The sequence below is a fragment of the Dermacentor silvarum genome, chromosome 3, assembly GCF_013339745.2.
Source record: "Dermacentor silvarum isolate Dsil-2018 chromosome 3, BIME_Dsil_1.4, whole genome shotgun sequence".
NCBI classification, from domain to species: domain Eukaryota; kingdom Metazoa; phylum Arthropoda; class Arachnida; order Ixodida; family Ixodidae; genus Dermacentor; species Dermacentor silvarum.
In genome coordinates this window covers 188,190,332-188,218,245 of record NC_051156.1, presented here as the reverse complement: position 1 = coordinate 188,218,245, position 27,914 = coordinate 188,190,332, and the positions used below count along the sequence as shown (strand labels likewise).

General features: G+C 44.7%; 2 protein-coding genes across 3 annotated transcripts in view; one reads left to right on the top strand and one right to left on the bottom strand.

Moving 5' to 3' along the window:
- Positions 1-1,157: 1,157 nt before the first annotated feature.
- Positions 1,158-22,148, bottom strand: LOC119446278 (acetyl-coenzyme A transporter 1). Its single transcript, XM_037710664.2, has 10 exons — positions 22,004-22,148; positions 20,557-20,836; positions 18,924-19,231; positions 17,278-17,432; positions 13,813-14,009; positions 11,518-11,702; positions 10,747-10,867; positions 8,817-9,038; positions 8,092-8,261; positions 1,158-5,179 (listed from the first exon to the last, which is right to left on the bottom strand). Exons 2-9 carry the CDS (start codon positions 20,815-20,817, stop codon positions 8,103-8,105), a joined length of 1,608 nt encoding a protein of 535 aa, XP_037566592.1. The 5' UTR covers positions 20,818-20,836; positions 22,004-22,148; the 3' UTR covers positions 1,158-5,179; positions 8,092-8,102.
- Positions 22,149-22,564: 416 nt separating this feature from the next.
- The window catches only part of LOC119446275 (protein kinase C iota type), a 40,519-nt gene continuing 35,169 nt past the window's right edge, over positions 22,565-27,914 (top strand). Inside the window, exon 1 of one of the 2 annotated variants that reach the window (XM_049664050.1) lies at positions 22,565-22,960. In XM_049664050.1, coding sequence (XP_049520007.1) covers positions 22,911-22,960 — 50 coding nt within the window. In that variant the 5' untranslated portion in view covers positions 22,565-22,910. The remainder of the gene's footprint in view (positions 22,961-27,914) is intronic. The other variant, XM_037710662.2, reaches the window with a different exon arrangement.

The window sequence follows — 27,914 nt, the reverse complement described above, 5'->3', positions numbered from 1 at the left end:
ACACTGTAGGAGAAAAAAAATGGTTAATTTTGTTGCAAGTACAGATTATATATATATACGTGGCATGATACGGTGCGTGCTTTATAGGGAATGTAACGATGAGAGGGTCTTGCGTTTAGTGCTAGTACCGCTACTCGTTTTGATCACTGTTATTGTCACACGAGGCAGCTAGGCACAACAAAAACACCAAATCGGTGTTTGCCAGTTGAATTTGCAGCTACCGACGCTGCTCAGCTTTGGCGGCCGCTCTTTTACGCGGCGTGCGATCTCAGAGGTGCGTTCGCAAGGAACCGCCTGTAATTCAAACATTTAACCATCTGCACCCGCGGCAGTTTCTATTTAATTTATTGCCTCGGTATTCCTTCGCGGCAGCAGTAACATTTCGTTATATTGAAATCGTGTATAAACACACTCCATTATATCGAAGTTCAATATACATGGTGTTGTATGGATAATAAGTTATAAGTTTAATACTTCGTTATATAGAAAATTTGTTATATTGAAGTTCGCCGTGATCGAGTACAGCCCTTGCGCATATGTCCGCTTTCTTCTTTTGTGTTCCATTGTCGTGACGGTCTCGTTTCCCAATGATGAATTACCATCTGGCCAAACTATCCATCCAACAGCAACGTTTGCCCTCTGCTTACACTGTTCTTGGTGCACACCTCTTAAGGGCAGCCCTTGCATATACCTACTAAATATTTTTCCCTTTTCCTGTGGTCCAGTAAACACAGCTGACCGCATGCAGAACAAAGCAGCAGATAGTGTTTCTTCAAGCAAAGGGACACTTCTTATTGCCCAACGACACCCTCGTACCCGAAATGCACCCACCGACTCCTGCCGGGACTCCAGAGGCTGAAGTGCTGTCCAGCTGGTTTCATTTATTGGATGGTAATCCCAGAATTAACAGTGTGTCGACACTCAGGCACCACACTAGGGACGAGACTGCGTCTTGCCTCATCCCCAGTGCTCAAGGTGAAAGCCCTCCGTCGGCCAAACTATGGTCCTTTCTAACCACCACAGCCAAACACCACTGGCAACTGTGAAGGTTGCCAGCAGCAAACCGACAGCAGCAGGTATGTGCCATTGAGGGAGCACCTTCCTTTCGTCTGTTTTCTCATTGTTGCCAGTAATTTCACCAGGAATGATACCAGGAATGTGAAACAACATTTTTTATTATTCTCAATAAATATGTCACAGTAAATCGATCTGACATTCAAGAGTCTGAAACTTGTTTGACAAGTTTTTTCTGCACTGTCAGATTTAGGGGAGCAGTGTTCCAGTTCAATATGCATTGTAAATGGTAACTACTGTGTATGCCCAAAAGTGGCGTGAAGTGGCGTGAAGTGTAAAACAATTCCCTCTATTCTCAGCCGGTAGACTAGTCCGTTCTGTCAGGATGTGGTTTTAAAGAAATGTATTGATATTGTATCCGCAAAAACACCGATTTGTCATTATGGCCACCATGAGGAATATGACAATGCTTGTGTACACACGTACCATGCGCAGCTTTATCCCTGCCATACTTTTTAATGATCAGAGAGCAAACGGGGACAGCCGTTATTCTAGTTGACAGTAAGAGAGAAAAAAATTGAGCTGGGCAGGCCATGTAATGCGTAGGGCAGAAAACCAGTGGGCCATTAGAGTTATAGAATAGGTGCCAAGGGAAGGAAAGTGCAGTCGAGGACGGCAGAAAATTGGGTGGGGTGATGAAATTAGGAAATTTGCAGTGCAAGTTGGAATTGGCTAGTGAAAGACAGGGGCAATTGGAGATCGCTGGGAGAGGCCTTCGTCCTGCAGTGGACATAAAAATAGGCGATGATAACTTTTTAATGCGAATAGCATTGCTAGGGTACTTCATGCACTTTCGGAGGCTGTATGTCTCTAACTGTTTCCCCGCCAACTTGGGTCACCGGGTAGAGCATTGGGCTGCTACGGTGAAGGAATCTAGTTCGAAACCACCAATCGTCAGACCAATTTTGGTCACGGATATGCGAGATTGGTTATGTGCTGCTCATCAGTTAAGCCGTTTCACACCAACTTGTGTTACTGGGTATGTGCCACACTTCAACGAACCTCTTTAATACCAACTTGAACCACTAGGTTCAAGTTGGTATTAAGTAGGGACATTCATTTCTGGGTTTTATATTTTTTGAAATTCTGGGGGTAGAAATTGGGTGCTATTTAAAAAAAAATTACCTTTTACAAATGACTAACACATGTAGTGGTCTCCGTTTGGACACAAGCGTTGTATTCAAACGAGCAAAATCACTCAAAGGAACATGCAATGGCAAAGACAGGTGCTTGCAAATCATGTGATGAACTCATCTCTATAAATCCTCATTGTCAGGCATTATTAATATACATTTAAGAGAAACCCGACGTACGTTAAACAAAACAACAAATAGAGACGGGTGTGGCGATTCTTTTTTCACACTGTTCTCTGCACGTTTATTGCGATTGCAATTATATGGACACTACTGGGGGAATTTCAGCCGTCGGTGTGATGTTTCGTATAAAGTACAAGTGCGATAAGATTACGGCCACACACCGTATGCTGTAGGTGTGAGGGAAACCATGTGAGGGTGAGCCGAGAGGGATGATGGCTTGGGCGGCGGCATCTTCTCGTGCAAGCAAAGGAGGAAGGCGGAGAGTGTGCGTGCTCACTTTTCGTGGGTGCAAGGGTGAAAGCGGGGAGATGTGTGCGCATAGGAAAGGGGGGGGGGGGGCAGGGTACGCGCGTCTCCGCTTTTACTCCGGCCGCGGCTCCGCATGGCGAGGCTGTGCGCATCCTATCTTTGAGGCAATCTGTGTGGTGGGTTTGAAGTTTAGCCGACCGGATAGCGGACGGCTTCATGTGCGCTGTGTTATCACGTGCCTAGTTCACATTGAAGCAAGAAGCAGCATGATGGGGAATTTGCTCACCACTGCTGCTGCTCATCATCATGCCAGCGTTCTGACAGCGAGTGTCTGAGGTCATCGAGGGAGATGTGTTTGTGTTTGCCTATGCACGCATGACACCGTGCTTGTTAATTTAGTTAGTAAGTGAACATTTGTGGTAGTTTATACAGCTGATAAAACTATTCACCTTACTGCATATAGCTGTCTAATAATTTGCTCTGGCAATCAATGCTTCACCTTTTGGGCAAAACTGCGAGTTTCTTAACAAAGGAATAAAGTACCAGAAAGTAGCGCACACGGGCATGCTTCGCAGGAGGTGTGATGCGTTTCCTTAGCTCACAAGCCCTTGTTGACATACATTATATCATACACATCTTGAGCATTTCTGTCTCCATCCTAGACATGTTGGTTTGTTGTCGTCCTGTTTTACTCGTTCCTGATATAAACTCTTGCAACAAAATTACTGAAGTACCAACTAGACTGAATCAGCCACCCTTCTTTGAATGTAGCGTAGTTAGGTAAACACCGTCTCAATTTCACAACTCCCGTTTGCAACACAGAGCGACGTCAGCACTGCGTTAATTCGCTTCCAAGTGTATTACCACTGTATGCATGTATGTGACGTGTGGGAAGTGCAATGCAATGCGCCACTGTCGTATTCATGTAAATGTGGCTAACTAAAAGAGCAACAAGCTTTCGTTCAGTGAACGCCAGCAGACACTGAATATATTATACTTTTATATATGCCGGTTCTTGCTGGAGTTTAGGCGAAAATAAGGCATTTGCAGCATTCATTTAGTAATAATAATAATATATTGATATATATTTACTACTTGCACAAAAGGTGGGCAGCGTTCATTAGTTTTGCAACACTTGCATTTATTATTATTCTTTACGAAAGGGCAAACTTAGGGGAGAAATCTAGTTTAACCCGAATTTCATAAATTTTGTTTGGGGTGCAAAAAATAGGGAATTATCAGGTTTCACCCGAAAATGAAGGAACCTAGGTATGTGCCACAAGGCATGTGTCGCTCTTCACTAAACCTGTTTCATGCCAATCTGGGTCACCATGCATGCTCTTCAATGAATGTCTTTGATGCCAAATGGGGTCGTTTGGTATTACCAACTAGGTGTGTGCTGGTCTTCAATGACAAAAAAAAAAAAAAAATCATTTAAATTTCTGCAGTGGTGGGCGGAGACAAACACGTCATATATTCAGAAAATCTTGTCTGAATATATATTTAAATGCACGTCATGCGGGTATTTCGCTGCGGCAATGCTAGATGGCGCAGCATGTCCGGAGGGAAGTGCGACAGAGCACACCGGCTGCAGATGCGCCTCTTACATGATGCGTTTCAGTGGTTGCAATATGGTGTGTCGATACATTGCTTCAATACTAATCGCATTAATGTCGACATTCATCGTAAGATGGGTACTGCCAGATTTTTAGAGCGCAGCTCTCAGGCACCCGTTTCTCGATGCGCGTCGGTCTTGCCGTCGGCCTCGGTTTAAATGGCAGTACCAACGAGCAGAGGATGAGAGACCGCGAGGAGGAAAAAAGCGGAGGATGAGGAGGAAAGCAGAGGAGGAGAGTGTGGCAAAAGAGTAAGGAAGAAAGCAGAGCACCACATGAGACGTGCTCTACGGCAGCGACCTGCTACTAGATGGCGTCATGGTAGCGTGTGCCGTCACCCAGCCGCCGATACCATATATCGAAACAAAGTGGTGCCGTGGGCTTCGGACCCACTGCGCATGCACTACTTCGTCTGCGCCATGGCCGCTAGACAATGTGCTCTGCGCGAGTCGCACGTTCCAGTGTTCACGCTTTCTGTCTGAACAATGAGCGATGCAACCGGTGGAATTCAAGACATCTTCAATTCAAACATCAGCTGTGCTCAAATTTTGCATTAGGGAGCATCGTAATCATTGGGGAATTTTTTTTCTACCTTTTTTCCTGGATGCAAGAGAGCGGAAAGAAAATTTAAGGCAATTACGGAATCCAATAATTTTTGCGCTTCTTACTTAGTCCCAAAGACAGCCATGAAGCTGTTTCATCAGGAAAACATGATCACGCTCATACAGTGTAAATGTGTGCAGAGACATTTGAAAATGTTGGAATGCTTTTTGACATAACAAATGTACAGTACCACAGCATAGCTTTTCACAACAAACCAAACTGCGCGTTTTACACAATACATGAATGATGGAAGAAGTGGCAGCCAGCTCCACAGCTTGTCATTGAAGTTTTCATTCCAGTTTTTTGTGCTAAGCTTCACATCTGGAAAGAAAGAAGACGAGTAGCGATCGTTAGTGACAGCACAAAGTTTTTCATAGAATAGCATACCATGTTTTCATGAATATAGGAGAGTTGTTTTCACTAGAAAGCACACCTTACTCAATACTCTGATCTACGTTACAAATACTATACCGAATTTTTTTCCTTGCTTTTTTCCCTCCTATTGCACCAGATTCCGTTAATAAATATTTGCAAAGTAAAGAGTCAGCTGTGAAGCTCCCACAATTATCTGTAAGCCCACTTGCAAATTGATCCAACAGTGCAAGCACGTTTTGGGTACACATATCTTGAGACTTGTGTTCCTCTCAAGGTCTCTATGCTGCAGTTCATACACAGCATGCGATGCTCCACAGGCTAGAGCAACTTTACACACTATGCACTTGTGACTAAAAAATGCAGTGTACCACATGACAGCAAGAATAGGGAACGTGCTACGTAATTCGGCATAATGCTGACTTCATTTGTTACACTCACAATATAAGAAGAAAGTGCTATGTCCACAGATTTGAACCTATTAACCACGGAAAGACAAGTGAAATGACATTTTTTGCACGACCACACTCATTCACAGCTTCCATAGCACACTGCCTGCATTTGCGACCAGAACAAAGTATGTCACATAATGTAAGCTCAATGCATACGAACAACATGTTATTTGATGTAACATTAACTCGATGCATTATATTTCTAATATATAGAGACGTTAGTCGGTAAAAGATGTCGCAGATCAAAAGCCAGTTCACTGTGAAATGTGGGGTGATGCATTTCTACAAGCGCACTACGTGTGTAGCTTCTGCACTGTTGCCTGCTAAGTATGAAACGGAGCATAGTAAGTAAACATGCTTTAAGCACTGAGGCACAGGCTCACCTTGCTTTCCCAAATAAATAATAATGTTGTTTTTTTTTATTGGAGAAAGTGGTTTTACAAGTATACATATTCTACACACCTAAGCATAAGTATGTTTGCGAGTGCGCAGGCAGCTTGATGGTCATGCATACAAAAGGTAACAGACAACCTAAGAGAGCGACACAGTACAAAGCACTGAAATAGTAGAACAAAATTATGGGTACATCTCAAAGAAAGAATCTCAAATATCATAGTAATACAAGAATGAACACAATATGCAAATTTTCTAATTACCACCAATCTGATGACACAAAAGAAAAGAAAAAAGAGCTTCTATGTTAGTGTGATGCACCATTTTCTAAGCAGTCACTTCACCTGTTTATAACTTTGAATATTCATGAGTTCTTCTGGGATAGAGTTGTACATGATTGGTGCGTAAAATTCTCTATATTTTCAAAACATAACTTGTGTATCAGTCTAGTTATGTAGTATCTTTCTGTTTTCTGTTATGTTTTCTTTTTATGCACTGGTATTTTAAATTCTGTGTTATAATACTTAGTAGTGAGGATAATGTATCTGTATAATTCCTGACATTTAGAGCACACAGTTGTTTTAGTATTCCATCCGTCTCATTGCTGTGGACTCTTGAACCATATGCAATGTACTTAGCAACTATTCTAATAATTCTAACGATTTTTGCCTGCCTGCTTTTAGGTCACCATACACTGATGTACTGTATCACAATGCACTTTCACCAAGTGACATATAAACATGAAGACTCAATTAATTCAAAACCTGTTCAAAATATCTTAGTTGCCAAAAGTTAGTGGGGCACATGCACTTGCCCTTGCATGATGCCTGTGTCTGAAAGGATGCGCCACATCTGCTGCCACGGCCTTGAGTGGCACTGGCTAACACTGTCAGCGCCAGTACTAGTAGACATACACAAATATTCAAGAAAGTGGACACGAGGACAGCTGCCACTGAAGCTCAATTGATAGAGCATTGCACGCAAAATGTGGAAGATGTGGGTGCAGCTACCACCAGCGGCAAGTTGTCCTTTCATCCACTCTAATTTTCCTTACTATTTCTGCATTCCAAGGGCAACCGCAGTTAATTTCCCCTGTGCTTTCCTTAGCTTCATTTTCTGTTGGCTTCGTGTGCTTGTAACTAACAAAAATTTACCCCCTTGGGTATTGCCATCGCTAAGGGCTACGCCTTCAGGAGGCATGTTGTTCAGAGTTTAATTATCTAGAAAGTCTTCACTGTCTTTCCTCTGCAAATCAATGCACACATGAACTGTTACAAGTGCAAAAGAAAAATAAGATGCAGCCAGTTCCACGAAGTGAAATCTGTCAAAACAAAGGAGCCGTGGTCATTCTGTTTCTGCGATTGTTGCATATGTTTCTTTTTTTTTGCTGTGGTAGCCTTCATTTTACACCAAAGGAACGACCACATCTCCGCTGTTTCAACAGATTGCGTCCAATTTCTTGCACCACGCTAGGAACGCTGTCACGCGTGGAAGCCGACGCGTCCCATCCCCCAAAACGCGCTAGGAACGCCGACGCGTCCCATCCCCTGCAATGTGCTAGGAACGCCATCGCTCGTGGACGCCGATGCGCCCCATCTCCCGCAAGTAGCGCCGTTCGGGCCAGCCAAGCGGCCATGAATGCACAGCTTCGCGGTAGTCGCCTCCTCCCCCCAGCGCGCACCCTCTCATTGGTCGCTTCCTCCCCCAGCACGCCTCTCCTCCTCTGCTGGTCACGTGACCTGCTTTCCCCCGGCATGGCTCTCATCCTCTCCTGGTCACGTGACCTCTCTGGCTTTGCTCCTGCGTGATGGCGGCCGTCATTGACGGCGCACGCTCGACTAAGAACAGCTCCGCTGTTAAAACTAAAATTCAAAAGTTGTGTGGTCATGCCTCCACAGAGGAGAGATGATGAAAAAGCAAGCTTCATTTGCAAAGAGGTGTCTAGCCATGCAAGGGAAAGTTAAAGGTCTCTGTACACCTTCATGATATCCACTGACTGTAGTGATTGGAACGTACTTGCAGCATGATCAGGTGCACTTCCATGCAGACTGTGGCAGGGACTGCAGCCAGTGCGCCCGCCGCCGTGCATAGAGGAGCCACAGGAAACCGAGCACTATGCAGAGCACCATCTCGATGTTGTAGCCATCTATCGTAGTCTCACAGGTGCCTCCTTGGCTGCTACATGCCTGTAGGAAACATGGACAGCGTTAGAGCTTGACAGTAGCAGCAATCATGGAAAGAATCTTGTGTATAGTTAGACCCATGCACGCTTTTGCTACTGAAGATATGGGAGGCAAGTTTTTTTTTTATTTTTGAGACATAATGCTGGTTTTGTCAGGATACTGTGCAAGGTCTCGTCATCAACTTTTCAATTTTTAGAACACATCAAATGACCATTTCAATGCAACTAACTATACATTTGCATTCAAGTAGTTGCACCTCCTTAAATGACAGCTGTCACCAGCACTACAGCAATGCTTTGAAAATGGTACAGTATGCAGTTAAAGACGGATGTCATTTAGCATTACAAATTATTGGCCAGGCACAGCGTGATCAGTTTATGACAATATCTAGCACTTGTAACAACGTTCACAGAACCCCATTTCTGATCATTAAAGCTACATGTAATTTCAACATCTTGAATATACTAGGTATGTACTATTTAACACCATGGATAGTGTTGTCTCGTCAACCATGTTGTCTAATAACTGCTAGAAAAGTGATGAATCACTTAAACTCACATCCAGGTCTTCCTTGGATGAACAGTGGAGCCATCCCTGAGCGGCACCAACACAGCTCTTGAAAGTCAGGCTTTCCACCATCCACAGTGCAAGTGTTGCAGGCCAGTTGCCGCCAAGGTTGGTGATGGTGTTGAGAAGAGTCATGTAAGTTCCCCCAATAGCGGGGTCACTCACTCTTGCATGGAATGCCATCAGGGACACAAAAATGCTGTACACGGTCACCTGCGCAGCAAGGTCAGGCACACACACATCTTCACTCAGTCATGAGCACAGCCATAAAATGAAGGTCACCCAGAGAAGTAATGTGAAAGATGTAGCCTTATGCCAGTTAGTGCTCTGCCAGTAATAAGAAACATCTGAAAACCGAAAATGCAAGATCCAACAAGACACAATATCGGTAATAGCGAAGCAAGGTTTTGTTTGAGCATGGCTCAAAATATGTATTCTGCTAGCAAAATGGCAAATGCAGTCGCCGACCTATTTTTAAAGCACCTTACTTTTCAGATCAGTGATACACTGGGGCTCCGCCACCTGCCCCTAAAACCAATGTATAATGGCAACCGAAATTTCTGACACCGCACGGTGTGCAGCTCAATTTTTCCTTATCTGTGCCACGATGCTGCAGACGTGGCGGCTGTGAACAAAGCTGTCGCCATGTCAATTTGAACTCAAACTGCAACACTGGTTAGGCCGACCAGCCTAGGCAGCACAGCTGTCACGAAAATTTTCCAATGGCCAGCGAAGTGATCGGCAACAACAAATCATCATGGGAAGCTCGCTGGCAATATGTTCACAACCTTTGACTACCGTACATCAGCAATGGAGAGTGAGATCTACAGGCTAGACTAAGCAATGGCCATACGTAGTAGCAGAGTTCAAGACCACATGCGCTTCCTCCAGTCTCGGAAAAATCGCCTGTCGACTATTCACCAATACCAATACCAATGGCACATGTTGGACGCGTGCGCTGTGTGTTTTGGCCAGCGGCTTGGCTTAGCCACTGCCGGCAAGACCATGTGCCGATCTCGTGTGATCACATTGATGGCATGGTTGCGTGCCAGCGACAGTGCAAAGTGTGTGCACACAGTTTATTTTCGCTCGTGGCTGTGCCACATATCGGCATGACAGGCCCCCGTGGTGCTTTCAAAATCCACAGGAGGACCTCTGTTAGCCCGACAGAGGCATCACACTAGCGTTTCTTTCGCATAAACCTGATTACGATTTTTTTTCCGCCGATATCAGCATGTATGTTTATAACAAATATAGAATATAACGAAGGTATTTTCGTGTCAAATGCGACTTTGTTATAACAAGGCTTGACTTGTTGCCCTCTGCTTTACATACCCGGTCTATGAAAATGTTCTTCAGTTGACAAAAGAAGAAAAAAAGAAGAAAAGCTTGTGTATTTGCTCCTGGACTCGCACCACTATAGATAAGCATTGTATCATATGGCCTGCTCTTATGGACATGTTCAGTTACCAGTGCTTTGTGCTTAGAGTCTGGTCAACTTCAGCACTTTGTGTCGAGACCTGACAATAACACCGATGATTGGCTGTAGGTGTCTACTGCTCTCTGTGCACTGGCAACTGAAGGCACCAAATTCAACATGCCAATAAGCCATCAGATTGCATAAAACATCATATGAGCAACTGGACATGTTCATTTACCATATTAAAAAACCATGTCAGGAACGCCTTTAGGGTTGAATGAAATGTATCACTTTAGGCAACATACCTGTACTGTGTTACTGGTATTTTACAGCCAGCACATGTCTAAGTCTCCATTAAATCTCCAATAAAACAAAACTGAGAGAGAGTGAAGCATGTTTTTACAACATCAGCTCTTAGCTGTTGATCATAATGAAGGCGTAAAAGAAACCGTCTCCGTAATGACATTTGGCTGTGCCATTCTGTATGCATACAAACCTTACCTGGTGCACTGCGTAGACAACAACAATGATTGCGTAGTAGTAAATGGGGAAGGTTCCATCTGGATTCTTGACATGATATGTCCAATGGAGGAGAACCATGAACACCACTCCAAGGAGTAACCTACAAGAGCCACATGTCATGTGACAGGAGTGAATAATGCATAAAGGCAACCACATTCGTTCAAACATTATTCTTCAATGCAACCAATAAAGCTTTTCACGAAGCTTCCATGATATGTGTTGCACCATAGAGTTCTGTCCTTGCGAACATGCCAAACATGGTGCTAAACTAACGTACAATTTTTAATTAACTAGCCACTGTACTGACTGGCAGTGGATCGCTGGATTGACCCTCTCCTCTTTGACCCTCACACATGCTTGTGTTGTCGCCATTTCGCTTGTTATTTCATCCGTTGGTTTGTTTCTGCCAAAACTAACTTTGCTCACATGCATATGATGAAGGTCACAGGGAAGAAATACCATTAAATTTGGTTCCTTACTACTCAGTGAAGTAACAGTGACAGAGTTGAGCGCTATTTGTACAAACCCAATCTTCTTGAATTTTTCTTATTTATTGAAAAATTACGACCCTCTGCACCACATGGACACAAAGCTAAATGCTTCTGTAGCCCTGGAAGAACGAAGTAAATTCTGCTTCATTTTTATTCAACAAAGTCTGCTATGTAAGAATAGTTGGAAATTAAAAAAAAAAATAAAGAAAGAAAGCAGGTCACTGCAAAGCTGCAGGCCCCTTCATGCTGATTTCCATACCTGTACGGATAGGCCTTGAAAAACACGTCGAGTGGCCTGTGGCCACCTGTATGCTTGCTTATAATCAGTGGCAGCATAATCTGAATGGGCACCATCGGGATTGCCAGCAGGGCCAAATTTTCCCGGTGCACGCCAGCCTCGAGGAGCTTCAGCCCCGTCACGCTGTCAGCTACGGCAAAGCCCACCTGCAGAGTTGTGGTACAGCCTGCCTTAGTTCTGACCATCAGCAGCAAACAAAAGAAGCCCGCCATGTTGCTGTAAGCACTAGGCAAGAAATATTTAAGCCCAAGGCCCCAGGTAAAATTCACGCATTTGTCAGCTGGTGTAGAATTACCCAACCTCGTCACATGATGAGCACTGGAGAGGGAAACCAACCAAACAAAAGCGTGCATATCGTTATGGCAAACTATATACCAATGCCCATCTAGCACATAGTATTTTGGGGTGAATTTGGCATGAAACATCTAACAGCTGTTTCTAGGCATGTAAGGAGACTGAAACAAGAAGGTCTAATCAAGCCTGAATTCAAGACTTTTCTCACAATTTTAGAGTGTTAAAAACAGCCCGGATTGTCCAAAACATCTCGCAGGAGCAATCGCGACACACAGCAAGGGGTCACCAACTACCAGCGGTTCCATGAATTTGATGCCTAGGCATGTGCCTTCCGATTGGTTGCCACTCTGCAAGACACTTTCAGAAGCAGTGCGGAACAGAACAACCTTCAACAGAACCTTTGGAACGTGCCCGTGCCAAGGGCTGGCATGTTTAGCTCTCTTGGCTTGTGTCTGGCTACAGGGCCACAGTCTATGGGACAAGCACACAATGTAATTAGCCCGGAACGTACGCCAGTTCATTTTCCATGTGTTACTTGTTACTGACAAAAACTTAATCACCATTTTTCATCTTTCTTGCAGTGCTATGTTGACCACTTTGGTCTAGGGCATTACTACAGGTACTCCATGCATGTGGCACACGACTGAGAGACAGGTCGTATAAACATGACCGGGACATGCCATTCAAAGACAAGTTAAAACCTGCATTGCCGTATCAAATAAAAATATACTGTGAAAGATGATGTGGGAAAAACATTGGAAGACTCAACATCAGCTGGTGCCCGTGGAAACAATCTGCAATGTTGGTACTTGAGGAGTACTGTTTGCACTGCAGCACATGGGCAACAACAGGGCGTCATGCAAATGTCAGCATCAGGGGGCTCACACTTGGCCAGACAGGCTCATACTAACTGAAACCTTCAAAAACACAGGTCACTTGACAAGCCAACACCATGCAGCAGCAGCTGGTAATAGACATTCATAATTAAGAGTATTTGCTTTAGCAGGTGAGTCGGTTTCACAGGTGAGCTGTTACCCTCTCCTTAGCAGATTTCAGCACCAATGGCAACTGTTCAAGTATGTGGCACTGCATGCCCGAGCACTTCGGCATGGCCCTTTTAAGTATTCTGCCCTAATCCTTCAACCTTAGGCAACTTCAACTCTGCTCTAGACAATGCGTAGTGTGGTCAGAAACGGCAAGTGTGTGTTTTAGTACAATGTTACATTATATCGGTACCACTTCCACTCGTGTCAGGTATTAAGTTCGAATATGCGTCTCAGAATTGCAGGTACAGTTACCGCTTGGATGGGGCATTAACTGTAATGGTAAGGCAGTAACACTAAGCTAGAGACTTCAAAGCTATGCTAGTTGGTTTTCATTTAAAATTGAAAACAGCACAAGCAATGGAACAGGAGACTTTCGCTTTGTGCTTGTGTGTTTCTAAGCTTGCCATGTTCTATGCTTGTTATATGTATTGTAGCTTTTGAAATAAAAATTAGTTGCTAGCAGCACAAGGGTCCTGCTTGTATCTGAGGAGATTCTTTTTTCAAAGTGAGCCAAATCCCGAAACCAAAGCTACTTAAGGAAAAATTGCTTCTGTTTGAAACTACACCTTCACATGCACCGTTTGGACATTCAGATATATAGAAATAAGCCATTTAAGCTACAAAAACCTGTTTTCCACTGAAAATTAGCGGCAGTCCACTGTGCAATTTTTCAGTTTTTCTCCACTTCACTTGTGATGGAATTGGAATTGGTCCTCATCTGTTGTTCTGTTGTCTGCACTGTTTGCCATGCTGAAAGCAATGCAACAGTCTTAAACATGTGTATGCAGCCCAACGCCCTAATAGAGACTGAGACCTCTGGTTTGAATATTATACTTCATCTACATACTATTCATACATTGGTGCGAGATACTAATAAAGATGTGCGCTGCGCGTAAGAGAGACAAATGCCATTTACCTTGCACGTGAACAGAAAAATGCAGAATGTGCGGACACTGGGGAGGTGAAAGATACGCAGTGCCATCTTGTAGGTCTGAGCAATGTCCAGATCAGGGTGGCCGTCCTCGTCCGTGGCAGTTGCATCCCGCTCGTGTTTCAGCAGGGCCACTAGGGTGGTTGTCACCATGAACACGATGCCCCAGAAATACAGGAACCCTGCACGAACAGTGCAATTAGAGGGCTGCAATGTGACGCCGAGTTTATACAGTCGAACATAACGAACCCTGATCCAAGTGAATTATTCTCGATATCGAATTTACTGATGGATACTCATTTATTTATTTATTGAATATGCGATCACAGACAGCTTGGCGCCTTTAGTGTAGTGCAGTACAGTACAAATTGAATGGTGTATGTAGCAGCGAAAAAAGCATAATAAACACGCAAGAACAGGCAAAATAGCATAATAATCAATGCATGGAGCAAAACAAAGTGAAAGACAATGACAGCATTTTAATGGCAGAGGCATAACACTTATAACTATAGATATACACTTCTACACATACCAAGACATACACATTTCATATAAACTAAAAAAAGTAAATGAAAGAATGAATAGAAGAATGGTAGAAAAAATATAGGCGTTGTACATTGCTCAACACAGAGCTCAGACGTGTATCTGAACACACGGATGAGCCCATGCTGTTCATAATATCCTCAGAGAAGTGTTTAAATGATATGTATATACAGTGTAGACCGCTTATAACGTAAGTCGCCGGAGTCACGAATATCCGCATTATAAGCGGTACCGCATTATAACCAAAGCAACAATATGCAAACATGTGCACGAGCGCAGTGTATGCGACAGTCGAGGAATGCGGCTAGACCGTTTGCATTCAATTTACAGTGGAATCTCGTTAATTCGAAATAATTCACGCGGCAACGCCTCCATCCGGCATTGCTCCGGCACCGCCATAAAGCTAAAGAGAGACCCCTCAATCTCGCGTGAGAACAAAAAACAAAACAAAAAAAGAATTAAGAAAAACGCGGCAGAAATTTCACCCTCTCTCAAATGGCAAGGTCGCCGATTCTGCGTTGCGCCGGAAGATGCGTGTACGTGCCGACGTCTCAGCTACGCTACCGTAGCCACGCGTAGAAAATGGCAGTGAACCCTTCTTTCTCCTTTATGCTTCCTCTACTTTCTAGTCACGTGTTGACCTTGCACGCTGCGGCTACGGCGCAGAGGGAAGCAGCGGCGCTGTCCCAGGCCAGCCAACGAAACTGCCCACGCTGGCAAACGCCCGCTTCCCGATAACGGCAGAAAACGAAACTTCGGGGAGCTGGCGGCGGGCCGGCTGGAGCGGCGGCGGGCGCGCACGGTGGCAGTCGAAAGTGACGGAGCTACGAGGGAGGGCGAGGGGAGCCACCGAAGCGGTGGAGTTGCCGAGGTGAAATCAGCTTCCCTGCTGATCTCCTCCCTCACATTCCATGGTCTCCACGTGCGCCCTTCGCCGTGCCATGCCGCCCACTCCCTGAAGTTTTGTTTACTGCCGTTATCGTGAAGCGAGCGTTGGCCGGCATTAGCAGTTTCATGGCCCTCGCTTGCTATGCGCGCCGTGATATTTCACGACTCGCACTCAAGATTCTGGTTTCAGCCTCACTGGCTGTTCATTCGCACCATGTGCCCTTCTCCACTTCGTCTCTCTTTCTTCCTCGAGCACTCCTTGGGGTGCCCGTTTGAGGGGAGCGTTCGCCGTCTCCGCTGACTTCCGTACTCCCAGGCAGCCGCACTGTAACCGGTATTTCGTTTCCCGCAACTGCACTATAAGCGATACGTGTATACATGGAGTGCTATGGGAAAATTAAAGGAAGTCTGAAAAGACCGCACTATATCCGGTCCTGCACTATAAGCGGTTACATTATAAGTGGTCTATACTGTATATCTATATTGCCCATGTCAAGGAGGTAGTACATAATTTGTCAGCAGTTTAATGAACTCTTGAGGAGGGTGTAGGACGGATAAAACAGGAAAGACCTACAACAGCCTAGCTTGTGCACTTTGCACTAGCTTGTGCAAGGAGCGTATGTCACGGGCAAGTCGCCGCTGCGATAGGGAATCAATACTGTAAAATGTAATGGAACGTAAGATAACTAATCCATAATGGAGTCAACATTGGATATATAGTACTGAACTCGGGGCATCCGCTGCCAGTGCTGCAAGCGTACTGGAAGTGTACCGATTGAGTTGCTAACAAATGTGTTGCTACGTTGCTTGCACGTGCTTATATGTTACACACAACCGACGGTTCGGGACGTACTTGCTGTGGTGGATGCGCTGCGCCGGTATACTATGCTGACATTGAGGGAAGTGTGTTAAAGCAAGTCTGCACAATCTAGTGCATCGAGAATGCCATTCTTAGTAGCCATTCTGTTAAGCAGTGCAAGGAGCAGGCAAAAATTACTGCCTACTATGGATAGCTTTCTTTTAAATGAATGGATCCCTTGCTTGCTTCTTTTTCACTACTGGTGATAACAGATCCATATACTATCAGTTATGGTAGCAGTTACAGTATTGCCTATTGAGGCCTCCAAAACACATGCACAGATGCCACCACTCTTTGATACCTCGGTCACAGGGGGCACTCTCAATCACAATAGAGTCGGATCAGGATTGAATTTCTCAATTGTGACTGGCTCCCTTCCGCTGCTTGCTCCAAGGGGCCAATCGCCACCGAGAAATTTAATCCTGCTAAGGTTCGATTGCATTTGAAAATACCCCGTGTGACTGGAGTACGAGTCTGTGTAGCATGCCGAACCCCACACAAATTATCAAGTGCCAGAGTTGTTTGACAGGGCAATCGTTAGCAATTGTCCTTTTTATGAACTTTCCCCCACCTTGCGGGCTTTCACTGAACTGATCTGCCATAATCTGTGTCCCTGTGCTTTGAAATGTTCATTAATTTGGCATTGTGCTGCGATTTGCTAGCCTACTGGTTAGCTCGGGTAATAGAGCAATCACCCCGAGAAGGCATTGGTCCCGGGCTCAATCCCCAAGCCAGGGTGAATTTTTCTTCATTCACGAAGCTTTCTCTGCGAGAAACCTGTATGGGTTTGCTTAAAAGCTTCATGCTACAGATGGGTGGATGACACTTTTTCCTTTCATGAACTTTCCTCCACCTGGCGGACTTCCACAGAACTGATTTGCCACATCCAGCTCTTAACTGCACATTACCATGGAGGCAGGGGTTTGAATTGCAGGGACAATGGGCAAAGTTTTACCCTGTGCCAAGGATGAGAAAGTGGCCTGACAATGACACGATGACGATGACACGATGACGACGACACGATGACGACGACACGATGACGACGACGACAGTTGTCAGCATAACAGAAAGAAAGAACAGACAAAGAAAGCAAACCCAGTGTCGAGCTTTTAGCAGCTGTCGCAGTAAAATAAATGGCCAAGCGGCAGAAGTCTCCTCACCATCAAGATTGACAATGCCATCCTTCCGAGGTTCAGACCTCAGGTACCGGTTGCAGAAGTCAGCAGACTCGAGAGCCAAGAAGACCACGTTGCCCAAGAAATATCCAGCCGTTTGCCCCACAGAATTGCACGTGGAGGCATAGCCTACGTGCCTCCTGGAATGGTAAAGTAGACGTATTGCATTTGTAGGGTTACACGAGTCCCAGTGTACTACAGTGGCGCACCGACAGGGGGGGGGGGGGGGGGTTGTAACCCCCCCCCTGAGGCCGACCTAACCCCCCCTTTTGTTTAGCCCCTTTTCTTTCCTTGCGCATTTGAGTACTGCAACTAAGATGTAAGACGCGCAATCATCTGCACACTCGCAAAAAGCACATTTTTTGACAATTTCCCAGTGAAGAAATTGAAATTAGTGCTGTTTAGATGGTATTGGCAAACTGTCAACCCCACCCCTGGCAGAGATCCTGGGTGCGCTACTGGTGTACTATATATATAGCTCCCAAAGAGCAGGTGCCCCATTTTAGTTCTTTAAAACTTCAAAAAATTATACACTTGCTACGGAAAAACAAACTGTTTATCATGATAGAAACTGAGAATATCTCTATTGCACATTAATGGCAGTAGGTGATAGACTCCTGAAATTGTCTCTGATGGCTTTTCATGCAATAGCCCGCTTTGACTGCCTAGCAGTCGTGCAAGAGAGAGTAAATATCTATATCACCTATTCCGGTGCCTTATGACTCGAGGACGGCTCTTGAATGATTTTAGGTATAGGTGCTCCAGTTCGGCACCACGCAACTAACCTAACCCAGCCTAACAAGTGCAATTTGGAATAGGCACTGGTTTTCCAGGCACCCTATAGAGAGAACAGCCCTGAGCGGTCGCAATCGCAAACTCTGTTCAAGAAAGCCAGGCAAAGGCTACTATAACAGCTGACTTCGATTTGACTCTGGCAAAGTTGTCTGCAAAACTACTAGCATAGTCCCTTGCATCTCATGTTGAAAGATGCAAACACGGATGAGAGACACAGCTGAGTTGAATGTGCTTTGCATCTCAGTGGAATCTGCTAACCAATCACAATTTTTGCCTGCCAGCTTCTACAACTAAAACTTTAGATTTATTACATTTTTTTATAAAACAAATAATCTGAACTGAGTAATATCCAGGTTGTATCTCATGCTTTTCTTGCAAGGTTGGTTAATTAAAACAAGAACTGCGGTGTGTAATGTGGAAGCTAAAGCACTGTATAACAGGGAAGTTTCCTGAACATAGCGCTCACAATCGCTGAATAAATGCCATCAGCGTTTTTGTCATATAAGTGAACCTTTTGAACCCCAATCTACAAAACACAGTGCTACAGGAAAACACGCATGTGGGATAAAACAGTAACACAAGATAACAGGCAAATATACTATAGATCAATTCACTCTGGAAATTCTAAATGCAGTTTACGCCATTTCACTGCCAGCCTGCACTCTTTCAGAATGAGCCAGAACAAATCTGCACTGAGGCTTACTCTACTTGTCTCGCAGGGAGAGCGAATGCTGTGAGCTTGCTTTCCATGAACACTGCATTGCGTGAAACGAATGCCGACGGGCAGAAGCCGCCATGGCGCACTATTGCCTGTCGGAAGGATTCCATTCACTCACCTCGAGAGCATTGTGAGGGCCCAGCCGTCGACGGCAATGTCCTGAGTAGCTGCCAGGAAGTTTAGCGACAGGAAAATGACCGTCAGCATGAGGACGCTGGGCTGCGTCTCGCTGCTGCCTTCCTCGTCGCCCAGCAGGAATCGCACGTGCGATGACAGCCAGAAGAAGGACAGGCCAATGGCGTACTGGGTGGGCACCAGCCACGACTTGCGCCGGCCAAAACGGCTCGAGTACAGAGAGTCTACGATGGGGGCCCATAGGAGCTTCACGCTGAAGGGCCATGTCACGAAGCTGAACAGGGCTTGTTCCTGCGTGACATGAAGTGGTGTCTCTTTTTAGCCTAAAGTAAGCTGAATAATCTTCACGCCTCAAAGCCAGATATAGCTCCTCCACGTCTCAAAGTCATTGAAACGCCTACTACCACTTCCAATATGTCGCCAGCCAGCAAGGGTGTGCCATGTCTTCCCAGTCATTTTAAGCTTCTTATTGCAATAATAATAATAAAAAAAGCTGCCTATAAGCCTTAGATAATTGAGGCTAATAGCTGAAGTGACTTCATGACAAAGAACAATACGTGGCCATTTCAGTCGATGCAGCTGCACAGCAGCGATGTTATAGTGTTATCGTTTACAAACAAGGATGATGTTTATAGATGACAAGTTGCATCTCTGTAAACAAAAAGCGATGCCGTGGTAAGCATTTGTGGACAGCACATGCGTCCGACAGCATGCGCTTGCATGCACACACATACATAACAAGCGTAGAAAGACATAATAATTTACTGTTATAGACAATTCATTGTTGCATTCTGCACATGTCAATTCTTGCGCTATAACCAGTTGAAAATTACCACCCATGTTGACATTCGTGTTTCTCACTTCCTCGTTCATCTGTATACTGGTAAATGGAGTCAAACCTTGATATAACGAACATGGATATGAAAATTAATGCATATAACTACATAAACCTAAAATGTTTCTTGCCGATATAAGCATGCAATGAATATAGAATATAACGAAGGTATTATAATTTCGTGTTCAATGCAACTTCGTTATAACAAGGTCCTGTATGTCCTTTAGCAAACACCTACTAGGCCAACAACCCAGTGACTGCAATGATGTCCAATGGATATCCTGTGGACGTGCACTGCCAGAACATGGATATCCCAGGGGTTCGTTGAATACGTCCTGCAGATGCCCTTCGCACGATTGTTTGGCTGCACTTTCCGTGTCTCAATGACAAAGCCTCTTGGAGGACAAATACATTTGTAAGCCTGAAAAGGTCCATATGTAATATCCCTGGGAAATCCGTGGTAGAATATCCAAATCTCGGCATCTGGCAGATGTCCTATTTGTCTCCAAAACAGTGCACGGACATTCGGACATGATTCAGATGTCCTATGCACGAAGTGTTTTCACTGGGAAGTTCCAGAGGTGGTGTGTGCGTGTGCGCAATGATATCTACCACTAGAATAATGCTTTGCATAAATGCTAAAAACTGGCAACCAAGTTTTCAGGGGGATAGAGTTACTGTATAGGCTCCCTTTAGGGAGCCAACAGGAGCCTATACAGTAACTCTAGGGAGGGAGGGAACACAGTGCCCCCTACATATAATTGCTGAACCGAAGGCCCACCTTGTAGCTGACATGCCTGTTCTGAAGCAACAATGGCACTGCTGAACCGAGGCCCAGTGGGATGCCTTGGAGCACGTACAGAAACAGCAGGAGTGCAATGCTACGCCACTCTTCTCGTACACCACCAACATGGTCTTTGTCATTGTGGTGACCATCCCCGCTAGCCCAGCCATCCTCCAGCTGCGGGTTTCCGCTTGTAGCCAGGGTGCCGTCTCCGGTGGAATTTTGATGCTCGCTGGTGGGACGCTTGCGCGTCTCCATGTCACGTTGTGGCGGGCTTCTGTTGTTGAACACCAGAGACAGAAAATTCCTATGGTCACTGATGATCAATGAGCACATTGAATTTTGAACATTTGATTTGCTAGCTGCTGTCAACTTTGCAGTAAATGTTTGGGTGTCAGAACAAAAATCAGAATCATCTTATTTACAATATTCCACACAGACATGGCATATACAGGAGGAGGTCCCAACAATCAAAGACTGCATGAGGAGGGACTATTGGATGAAACAAAATATGTACAACCCCATTCTCCAGCGATATGCTTACATGATGCTGAAATAAAGGTGATCGTTTTATCATCACGAGTTATTTGTGCTGTGTACACACTCTAATGCGCGAGATGTCTCAAGGAAACTTGCCATGCGTTCAGACATACGGACCATATAACATCTGAACACTCCTTACTTCATGTAGAGCACGAATTACGGGACATATTTTTGGTTTGGTTAGGTAGATATCAAAATTGTGCGCTTTACTGCGAAAACGTAACGCTGTGGTAGGTGGAAAAACAGTGTTTGGTGGGGAAGTTTCTCAAACGAAACTGGTCCTTGACTTCAAGCGAATAAAAGTAAGTGAAAACAAAGAGGTTTCCAATAACATGGTAATCAAGCCAGATACTAGTTAAGCCACAGACATGCTTACCTATGATGCACAAGAGATCATCATCGGCTCGATTGGATCGATTCATATGGCGCTCTCTGAAAATTGGTGTACTACAGCATGCAGTACGTCATATTTCCGGCAGATTGCGAGCAGCTGCTAACTGTTGGATGAAACAAAACATCCCGGCATGCTTGGATGAAGAGCGGGCTGTAAAACGTCCTCAAAAATTCCATCTCGCAATAAAAATGCGACTAAATGGACGAGAGCAACTGCGCTTGTATCTGAGTTCGTCAATCAACGATGCAGCGTACTTAACATACGCCGGTTAAACATTACGAAGCGTGTCGTGTAGACATTACAACGTCCTGCATACCTGGGGCTATTAAAATGCCGCGAGCGATAACTCCTATTCAACTTAGATCAATGAACAACACAACCTGTCCCACACCCAGCAGCATGTTTGTGCAGGGTGTTTTCTTTCTTGGCTATCCACGCAGAGCTTGTCTTAAAGCTCTTGCAAATCCCATGGATGTGAAGGCACGCTCCCAAAATTGCTCATCTCACCTCTGAACCTTGGCTATCCTGTGTCATTCATTTATTCCTCGTGTGGAATGACTGCAGCAGACGATACCGCCGGAGCTTACACATACGTGTCTCAGTCGCTTTAGGCTACACCGCCAGTGGCGCTACGTTTCGAAAGTCTGCGGCAAAATCTGCTGGGCCACACAAAATTAAACATTTAAGAAATGGAACTTTGTGTCATAGTACAAAACAAAGCTTTTGTAAAGTGTTTTAATAAATTGAGTTTATTAGCTTATGGCTAAATAAGGAACAGTAGTACGAGGACTTTGCATTTTTTTAATGCCTGCCCAATAACGCCAGAACTAGAGGATACATAGAGGACGCTACTTTCCTACTAGATCACAATTTATGAAGTGTGGTTAAGGTTACGTCAACGTTCTTTCATAACTGACGTACAAAAAGGTGGTTGATGAAATTACGGCAGCTTTGGTCGCACGTGGTAAAAATTTTCTTTGCCCAAACAACAAAAAAGCAACAAGAATTTCACTGTCTGGGAACGTGGCGCCGCCACAGTGGACCAATGGTTCCATTCATGCATTTCAGAGAGACTGGGCAGGCATTGTAAATATGCAGGAGATAGCCCAAGATGCTATGCGAAAGACGTTTCCGCTTCCGTTTGGCACAACCCAGCATGGCGGCGGTGGAATTTCTGCTTTGACTCATTGGGGTGTTTGTGCAGCAAGATTGGCGAGCGCTGCAAGTGCTGAAATGCCTGAGCGGTTGAAGACTGTGAAATCGACGTCGCGGACGCGCTGTCTGCGACGCTAGTTAGCCTTTTATGTTCGCGAAAATCGCGATCCTATGAGCAGTCGCTGCGCGCTTCTCCCGCGAGTTGACCACAGGACATCAATCTGCTGCTTCGCTCTGAGTAATTAATTCGGCCTCCAAGATGACTGACGGCGAAGGCAACGAAATTCGTGTCAAGACGGCCTACAATGGGTGAGAGGACGGAGCGTGTTCTTTCGCAGTGTTTGGGTTTTCATTGTCTTTTCACCAGGCTTGTTGTTTTTCCCTAAATGCCCCGTATCTCCCGGCTGTCTTCTGATGACCGTTGACACAAGCAATCTTGCAACATTCTTCAGTTCGACGCGTTACATTTCCGAGTTTTCGCAGTCGAAACAGTGTTTTCTTTTTTCTGCTTCGTTCACGGACCCGATAGCCCCGAGAGATCGTTGCTGAGCCCGTCCCGAAAGAAAGACGTGCTCCTTGTAGGGCTTAATCGAAGCGCTTCTCCTGTCATTTGCCTGTTTGGTTTTTTGTCGGGCTCCTGTCACGCTATGCAGAGGCTCCCCGAGTCAATTCGGCTTCTCCTTCCTTGGTTATCCAAACTCGCGGAGAACGGCTCGCTGACGGCGCCCGACTTCTGTCGCGTCCCTTCTTGCAGTAGACGGATGTTGATTTTCTTGTATGCTTTCCTCCGGCTGACTTCGCGTGTCCCCCTTCGCGCGGCAATTAAGACGGCTGACCTCGAAAGTGTCGCCGCCGCTTGCTCGCGCGCGCGCGCGCACTGTCTGCAACGTTATGTAGTTATGTCACTCGCACCGTTCGGCAAGTCCGGCCTCCGTGTAACGTTATCGGCAGCGCCCGCAGACTTCCCTTTCTTTTTTTTTTTTTTTTTTTTCTTTTTCGTCTACATTTCACTACTCCCCTACATTGCGCGGAAACACTGCAATGTCTGTACCACTGTTATCACAAGCCGGCGGCGAAAGTCCGCCGCTTTTTTCTCTTCTCTTTTCTTGCCTTGGTCGCGTGCTGCAGCGTTCTTTGGCGTGCGATGGATGTTTCCGCAGCGAGCGAGTCGGCAGCCCTTGCGTGACGCGACGTACAGTACGCGACGACGGCTCTCTGCGCTTCGCGTTACCCGTTCTCTTTTCCTTTTCTGGGTTCTTGTTTGACGCGCGGCGTGTTTGTGAAAATGGAATTCGTTCCGGTCACGGCCCCAACCGTTTGTTCATTGTGCTGCAGTGGCCGGCGCGTCATACGCGCAGCTGCTGCCGCTGCTCCAAGCGTGTAGTCCGCCGCTGCGTTACGCCGCAGCGCGCTGGACTCGTAACGGTCCTTCGGAAGAAGAGCCACCGCCGCTGCTTCTTGATCGTCTGCTACCTTGATCGTCTGCTCGCGCAGCGCCGTTTCTCTCGACCTCTTTCCTTCCTCGCTTTTTTTTTTTTTTTTCGCTCGCTTTCCGAGCTAACGCATTTTTTCCCGGCCCACACACCGACAGACTGCTATATGAGCAACGCCCGTAAGAGACCTGTCGGCGAGGAAAAAAGAGAAACACGGATATATAACTTGGCTGCTCACCGCGGAGCGCGGGCTCCTTTCTAACTCGCCCTGCGTGTATCGCGCATTTTGTTTCTCTTTTCAGTTTTATTCAAAGTACTTCAGTAGAGCTCGCTGTGGAACAAGTCAGGTTATCGAACAGGTCCGAGCTACGCCCTTTGAGTGCCTTGCGTGGGCGTCGCATGAATAAGCGAGCGCACGCATATCGGCCGCGGAAGCCGGGTTTAAAGATCGCCTGTCCTGTGTCGCGGCTTTATATGAGCCATTCGCAGTTCTGTTTTCTCCTTTTATATTTTTGTGAGTAAGTTCCGAGTTCCTGCGCCAGCTGTAACATAAGAATAACGGGGAACAGTCGTGTACACGATTATTCCCTTGTTAACTGTCAGCAGTATCAGCTGTAAAATTCATATTCATCTGTGTAGTCTGTCTTGCTACTTACCCTATATGTGCAAGAAATTCAACATATGAATACTTGTTGCTGGGCTAGTTGGTTCATCTTATTCCGCAAAGACGCGAAACAAGGGTGGAAAAAATTTGTAGGACACTAAAGAGCGTCACTTGCAACTAGTTTATATAAAGCACATTAATGTGATAAACAGATAAATGTGACCCCGTCTGCTTTCAATAAACTAGTTTTAAGTGATGTACTTTCCTGTCCTAAAACGTTTTTCTGCCCTTGGTTTGCGTCTTAACTTTGCGGAATTCAACATATGCTTGTCCACCTTGGCCGACATTCTTGCATCGTTTCACATATTTGCAGGGCTAGCCGTCTTAGTCATAGATATTGGAATCGGAGTACATTTGGCACAGTTATACACGTTTCCGACGGAAAAATTTATTTGGGGCCAGGGCTTTAGTCAAATATTTTATGTTGCGTACATGTTTTAAGAAAACAGCAAATATTCTTCCATCTAGCTGGTGTACACATTTGCTTGTTCATTGCGTTATTGCTTTGCTTACCTTGTCTTTTCAAAGTTCACCTTCAAAACCTCGGAATGTGTCAGACAACGTTGTTTGAGTGGAACGGGAGAAAAGAACAATCATACACATGAAAGAACCTAGCAAAATGTTTAAATTTTACTATTTTTGAAAGATGCAGTATGCTGGGGTTAGCATTTTCTTTTTTTCTCTTCGGAGTCCAATTCAGGGTTGCCCAATAAAATTCAGGAGCCCAATAAAAAAACATGTGAAGTATATTAGCTAATTATGCACTGCGTTTTTTGTCTAGCATTCATCTAGTACCTTCACAACCTATACAGTCTCAGTAACCTAGGGTTTTGCATTACAAGACAGCTTGCAGAGAGGAAGTGACAAGTGGTAGGGCTGTCAACATACAGTAACCCAAAGTAAACTGGATAAAATCAACCGGGCATGTTTTGCCCCTTTGGATTGGAAAAATGTCACACTTGGTGGCACCACAGTAACATGTTGGAACAAATGTAACTGTAACTGCATACTTTAGATTCACTTGGGTGTCAAAATTATATTTACTACACATGTTAAAAGGTGTAGATATAGTTTTGTAGCTCTGAAGTGAATTATAGTGCAAGTAGCAAAGAGACAGATGGGCAGTGTTTTCATATTTGTATATATTGTTTTCATATGTTTTAATTTTCTGTTAGATTAAAATATACATGCTTGCATGTCGGGATTGAAAACGCAGTTCAAATTGGGAGGGCAGTTTAGTAATGTCCATGTGAAAACTGACAGGACATGCGTTTTCTTGTGGGCTGCAAACTTTTGTTCATTTATGGGCATGGTTCACTCATTGCTAGTGCATTGAAAGTATCCATCGAGATATACGAAAACTTGATTTAATATTTTTTTTTAGAACAATGCATATGTTATCACTAATAATGGAACACAAAGCAGGGCATGACAAGTTGGAGCGTTTAATTTATTGAATTTCTTCCACACTTGTTTTATCTTTCAAACTTATCTCAACCGATGGCAGTGTGCCATTCTAGCTCGGCTATGCAAACATTCTGACACTTTTGCATTTTTGTGACGCACAAGCGCCTATCATTGTGACGTAAAGCAATGCCGCGTGTGGTCACCCAGCAGTCGCTATCATCCGAGTCTTTTGAGATTGCCGACAGATCAAAAGCTGAATAGTTCGCATCGCTTACAGCTGCAAATTCCGTGAGCTGAAAGGCTTCAGACCCGCTGGAGTTTGATGCTGACATTAAGTGCACTTTGTATGCTTGGCATTTGATGAAAGTGCACATACCACGACTTTGAAGAGCAGGGCTAAAGCTTCAGACTTATTGTAGCCTGATGCTACAGGCACAGTATCTAAGTCAACTATAATACAGGCACAATACGTAAGAGCTTTGTTTCTAGAAAATTGAGCATATTTGTAGTCGATATCCAAGTACTGTTTTCAGCATTTTTGCTGACAATGTTCACTCCTTGGCTCCTTTAGAACACAATTTAGTCCATTTTTACCCATAAAGAATTTAGTAGAAACTCCTAACGTCATGCAGGCTTATTCGGGAACGCCATGGTGGTGTCGCCACCCGTCTTTAGTTCTTGCACGTTTTCTGGCTTGCGAAGCGTCTTCTCGCAGTAAGAGGGTAATTTACAAATACAGGTGGAATCATTTTTCTCTTTAGTATCCCTTTGACCTAAGAGCACCCAAAAAGGTAGTACTGGAGTTACCTACCATATTGTATTTAACTGCTGGTGTAAAGCGTTGGTGGCAACAGAATTGTTAACGTGCAGTTCTTTTCTGATTTTGCTTCGTATAGAGCACTCATGGGAGACAAGCATTTTTCAAACGCATTTTAGTTAGACAAATTGTTGGAAAATGGTGCTACCAGCTGTGCAACTGCTGTCCGCAGCTTCGGTAATCTGTGAACAATCAGAAGTTTATGGACAAGCTAAAACTCTTTATATATGTGATGGCTTCTGTTGAGTTCATTGTATTGGAGGGAAATTTTCGTAATTGTAGGTGATGCACAGACAATGAGGCCTGTGTGACTGTCGTATCTACCAGCCATGTAGTTTGGTTAGTGTGTCACAAAAGTGTACCAACTAGCATTTCCAAGTGGCAAGTGATTACTTTGTGTAAGGACTGCGCTTAATTGGTGCACTAGGCTTGTAAAAAGTATGGTAAGATGTTAATGTGGTTATTGTGATGCTCCAACTTGACCATGAATTGAAGGAACCATTTGCTTAACCAAAATCTTATGATTGCACACAGTTTTTTCCAAGCATTAAAAAAAAGGTGCTGTGCGACTAGTTGTGCGACACTTTTCGCTTGCTTTTGCAGGCTTCTTTCAGGCTTGGAAAAAACTTTTGTGTAGTGCGTATTGAGAAACAGAAAGATGGATCGGGAATTTTTTCACGATGGCCTACAATTATCTGATTAACAATATTGCTCTGATTGTAATATTTGAAAAGTTAATTATGAATAACTAATTAGGTAATTAGGCAAAATAAAAAAAAGTTAGTCTGACTTGCTCCAAGAGACGGCAACCAATGTTACTTTGGTTCTGTCCAGCTATGTGGCACTAGCATATTTTTTATATTTTGGCACTATTTACATGGGACATCCTGTATTAGCAGCAAGTTGTGCATGGTGTAATCACTAGGCACTAGGCAATTTCTG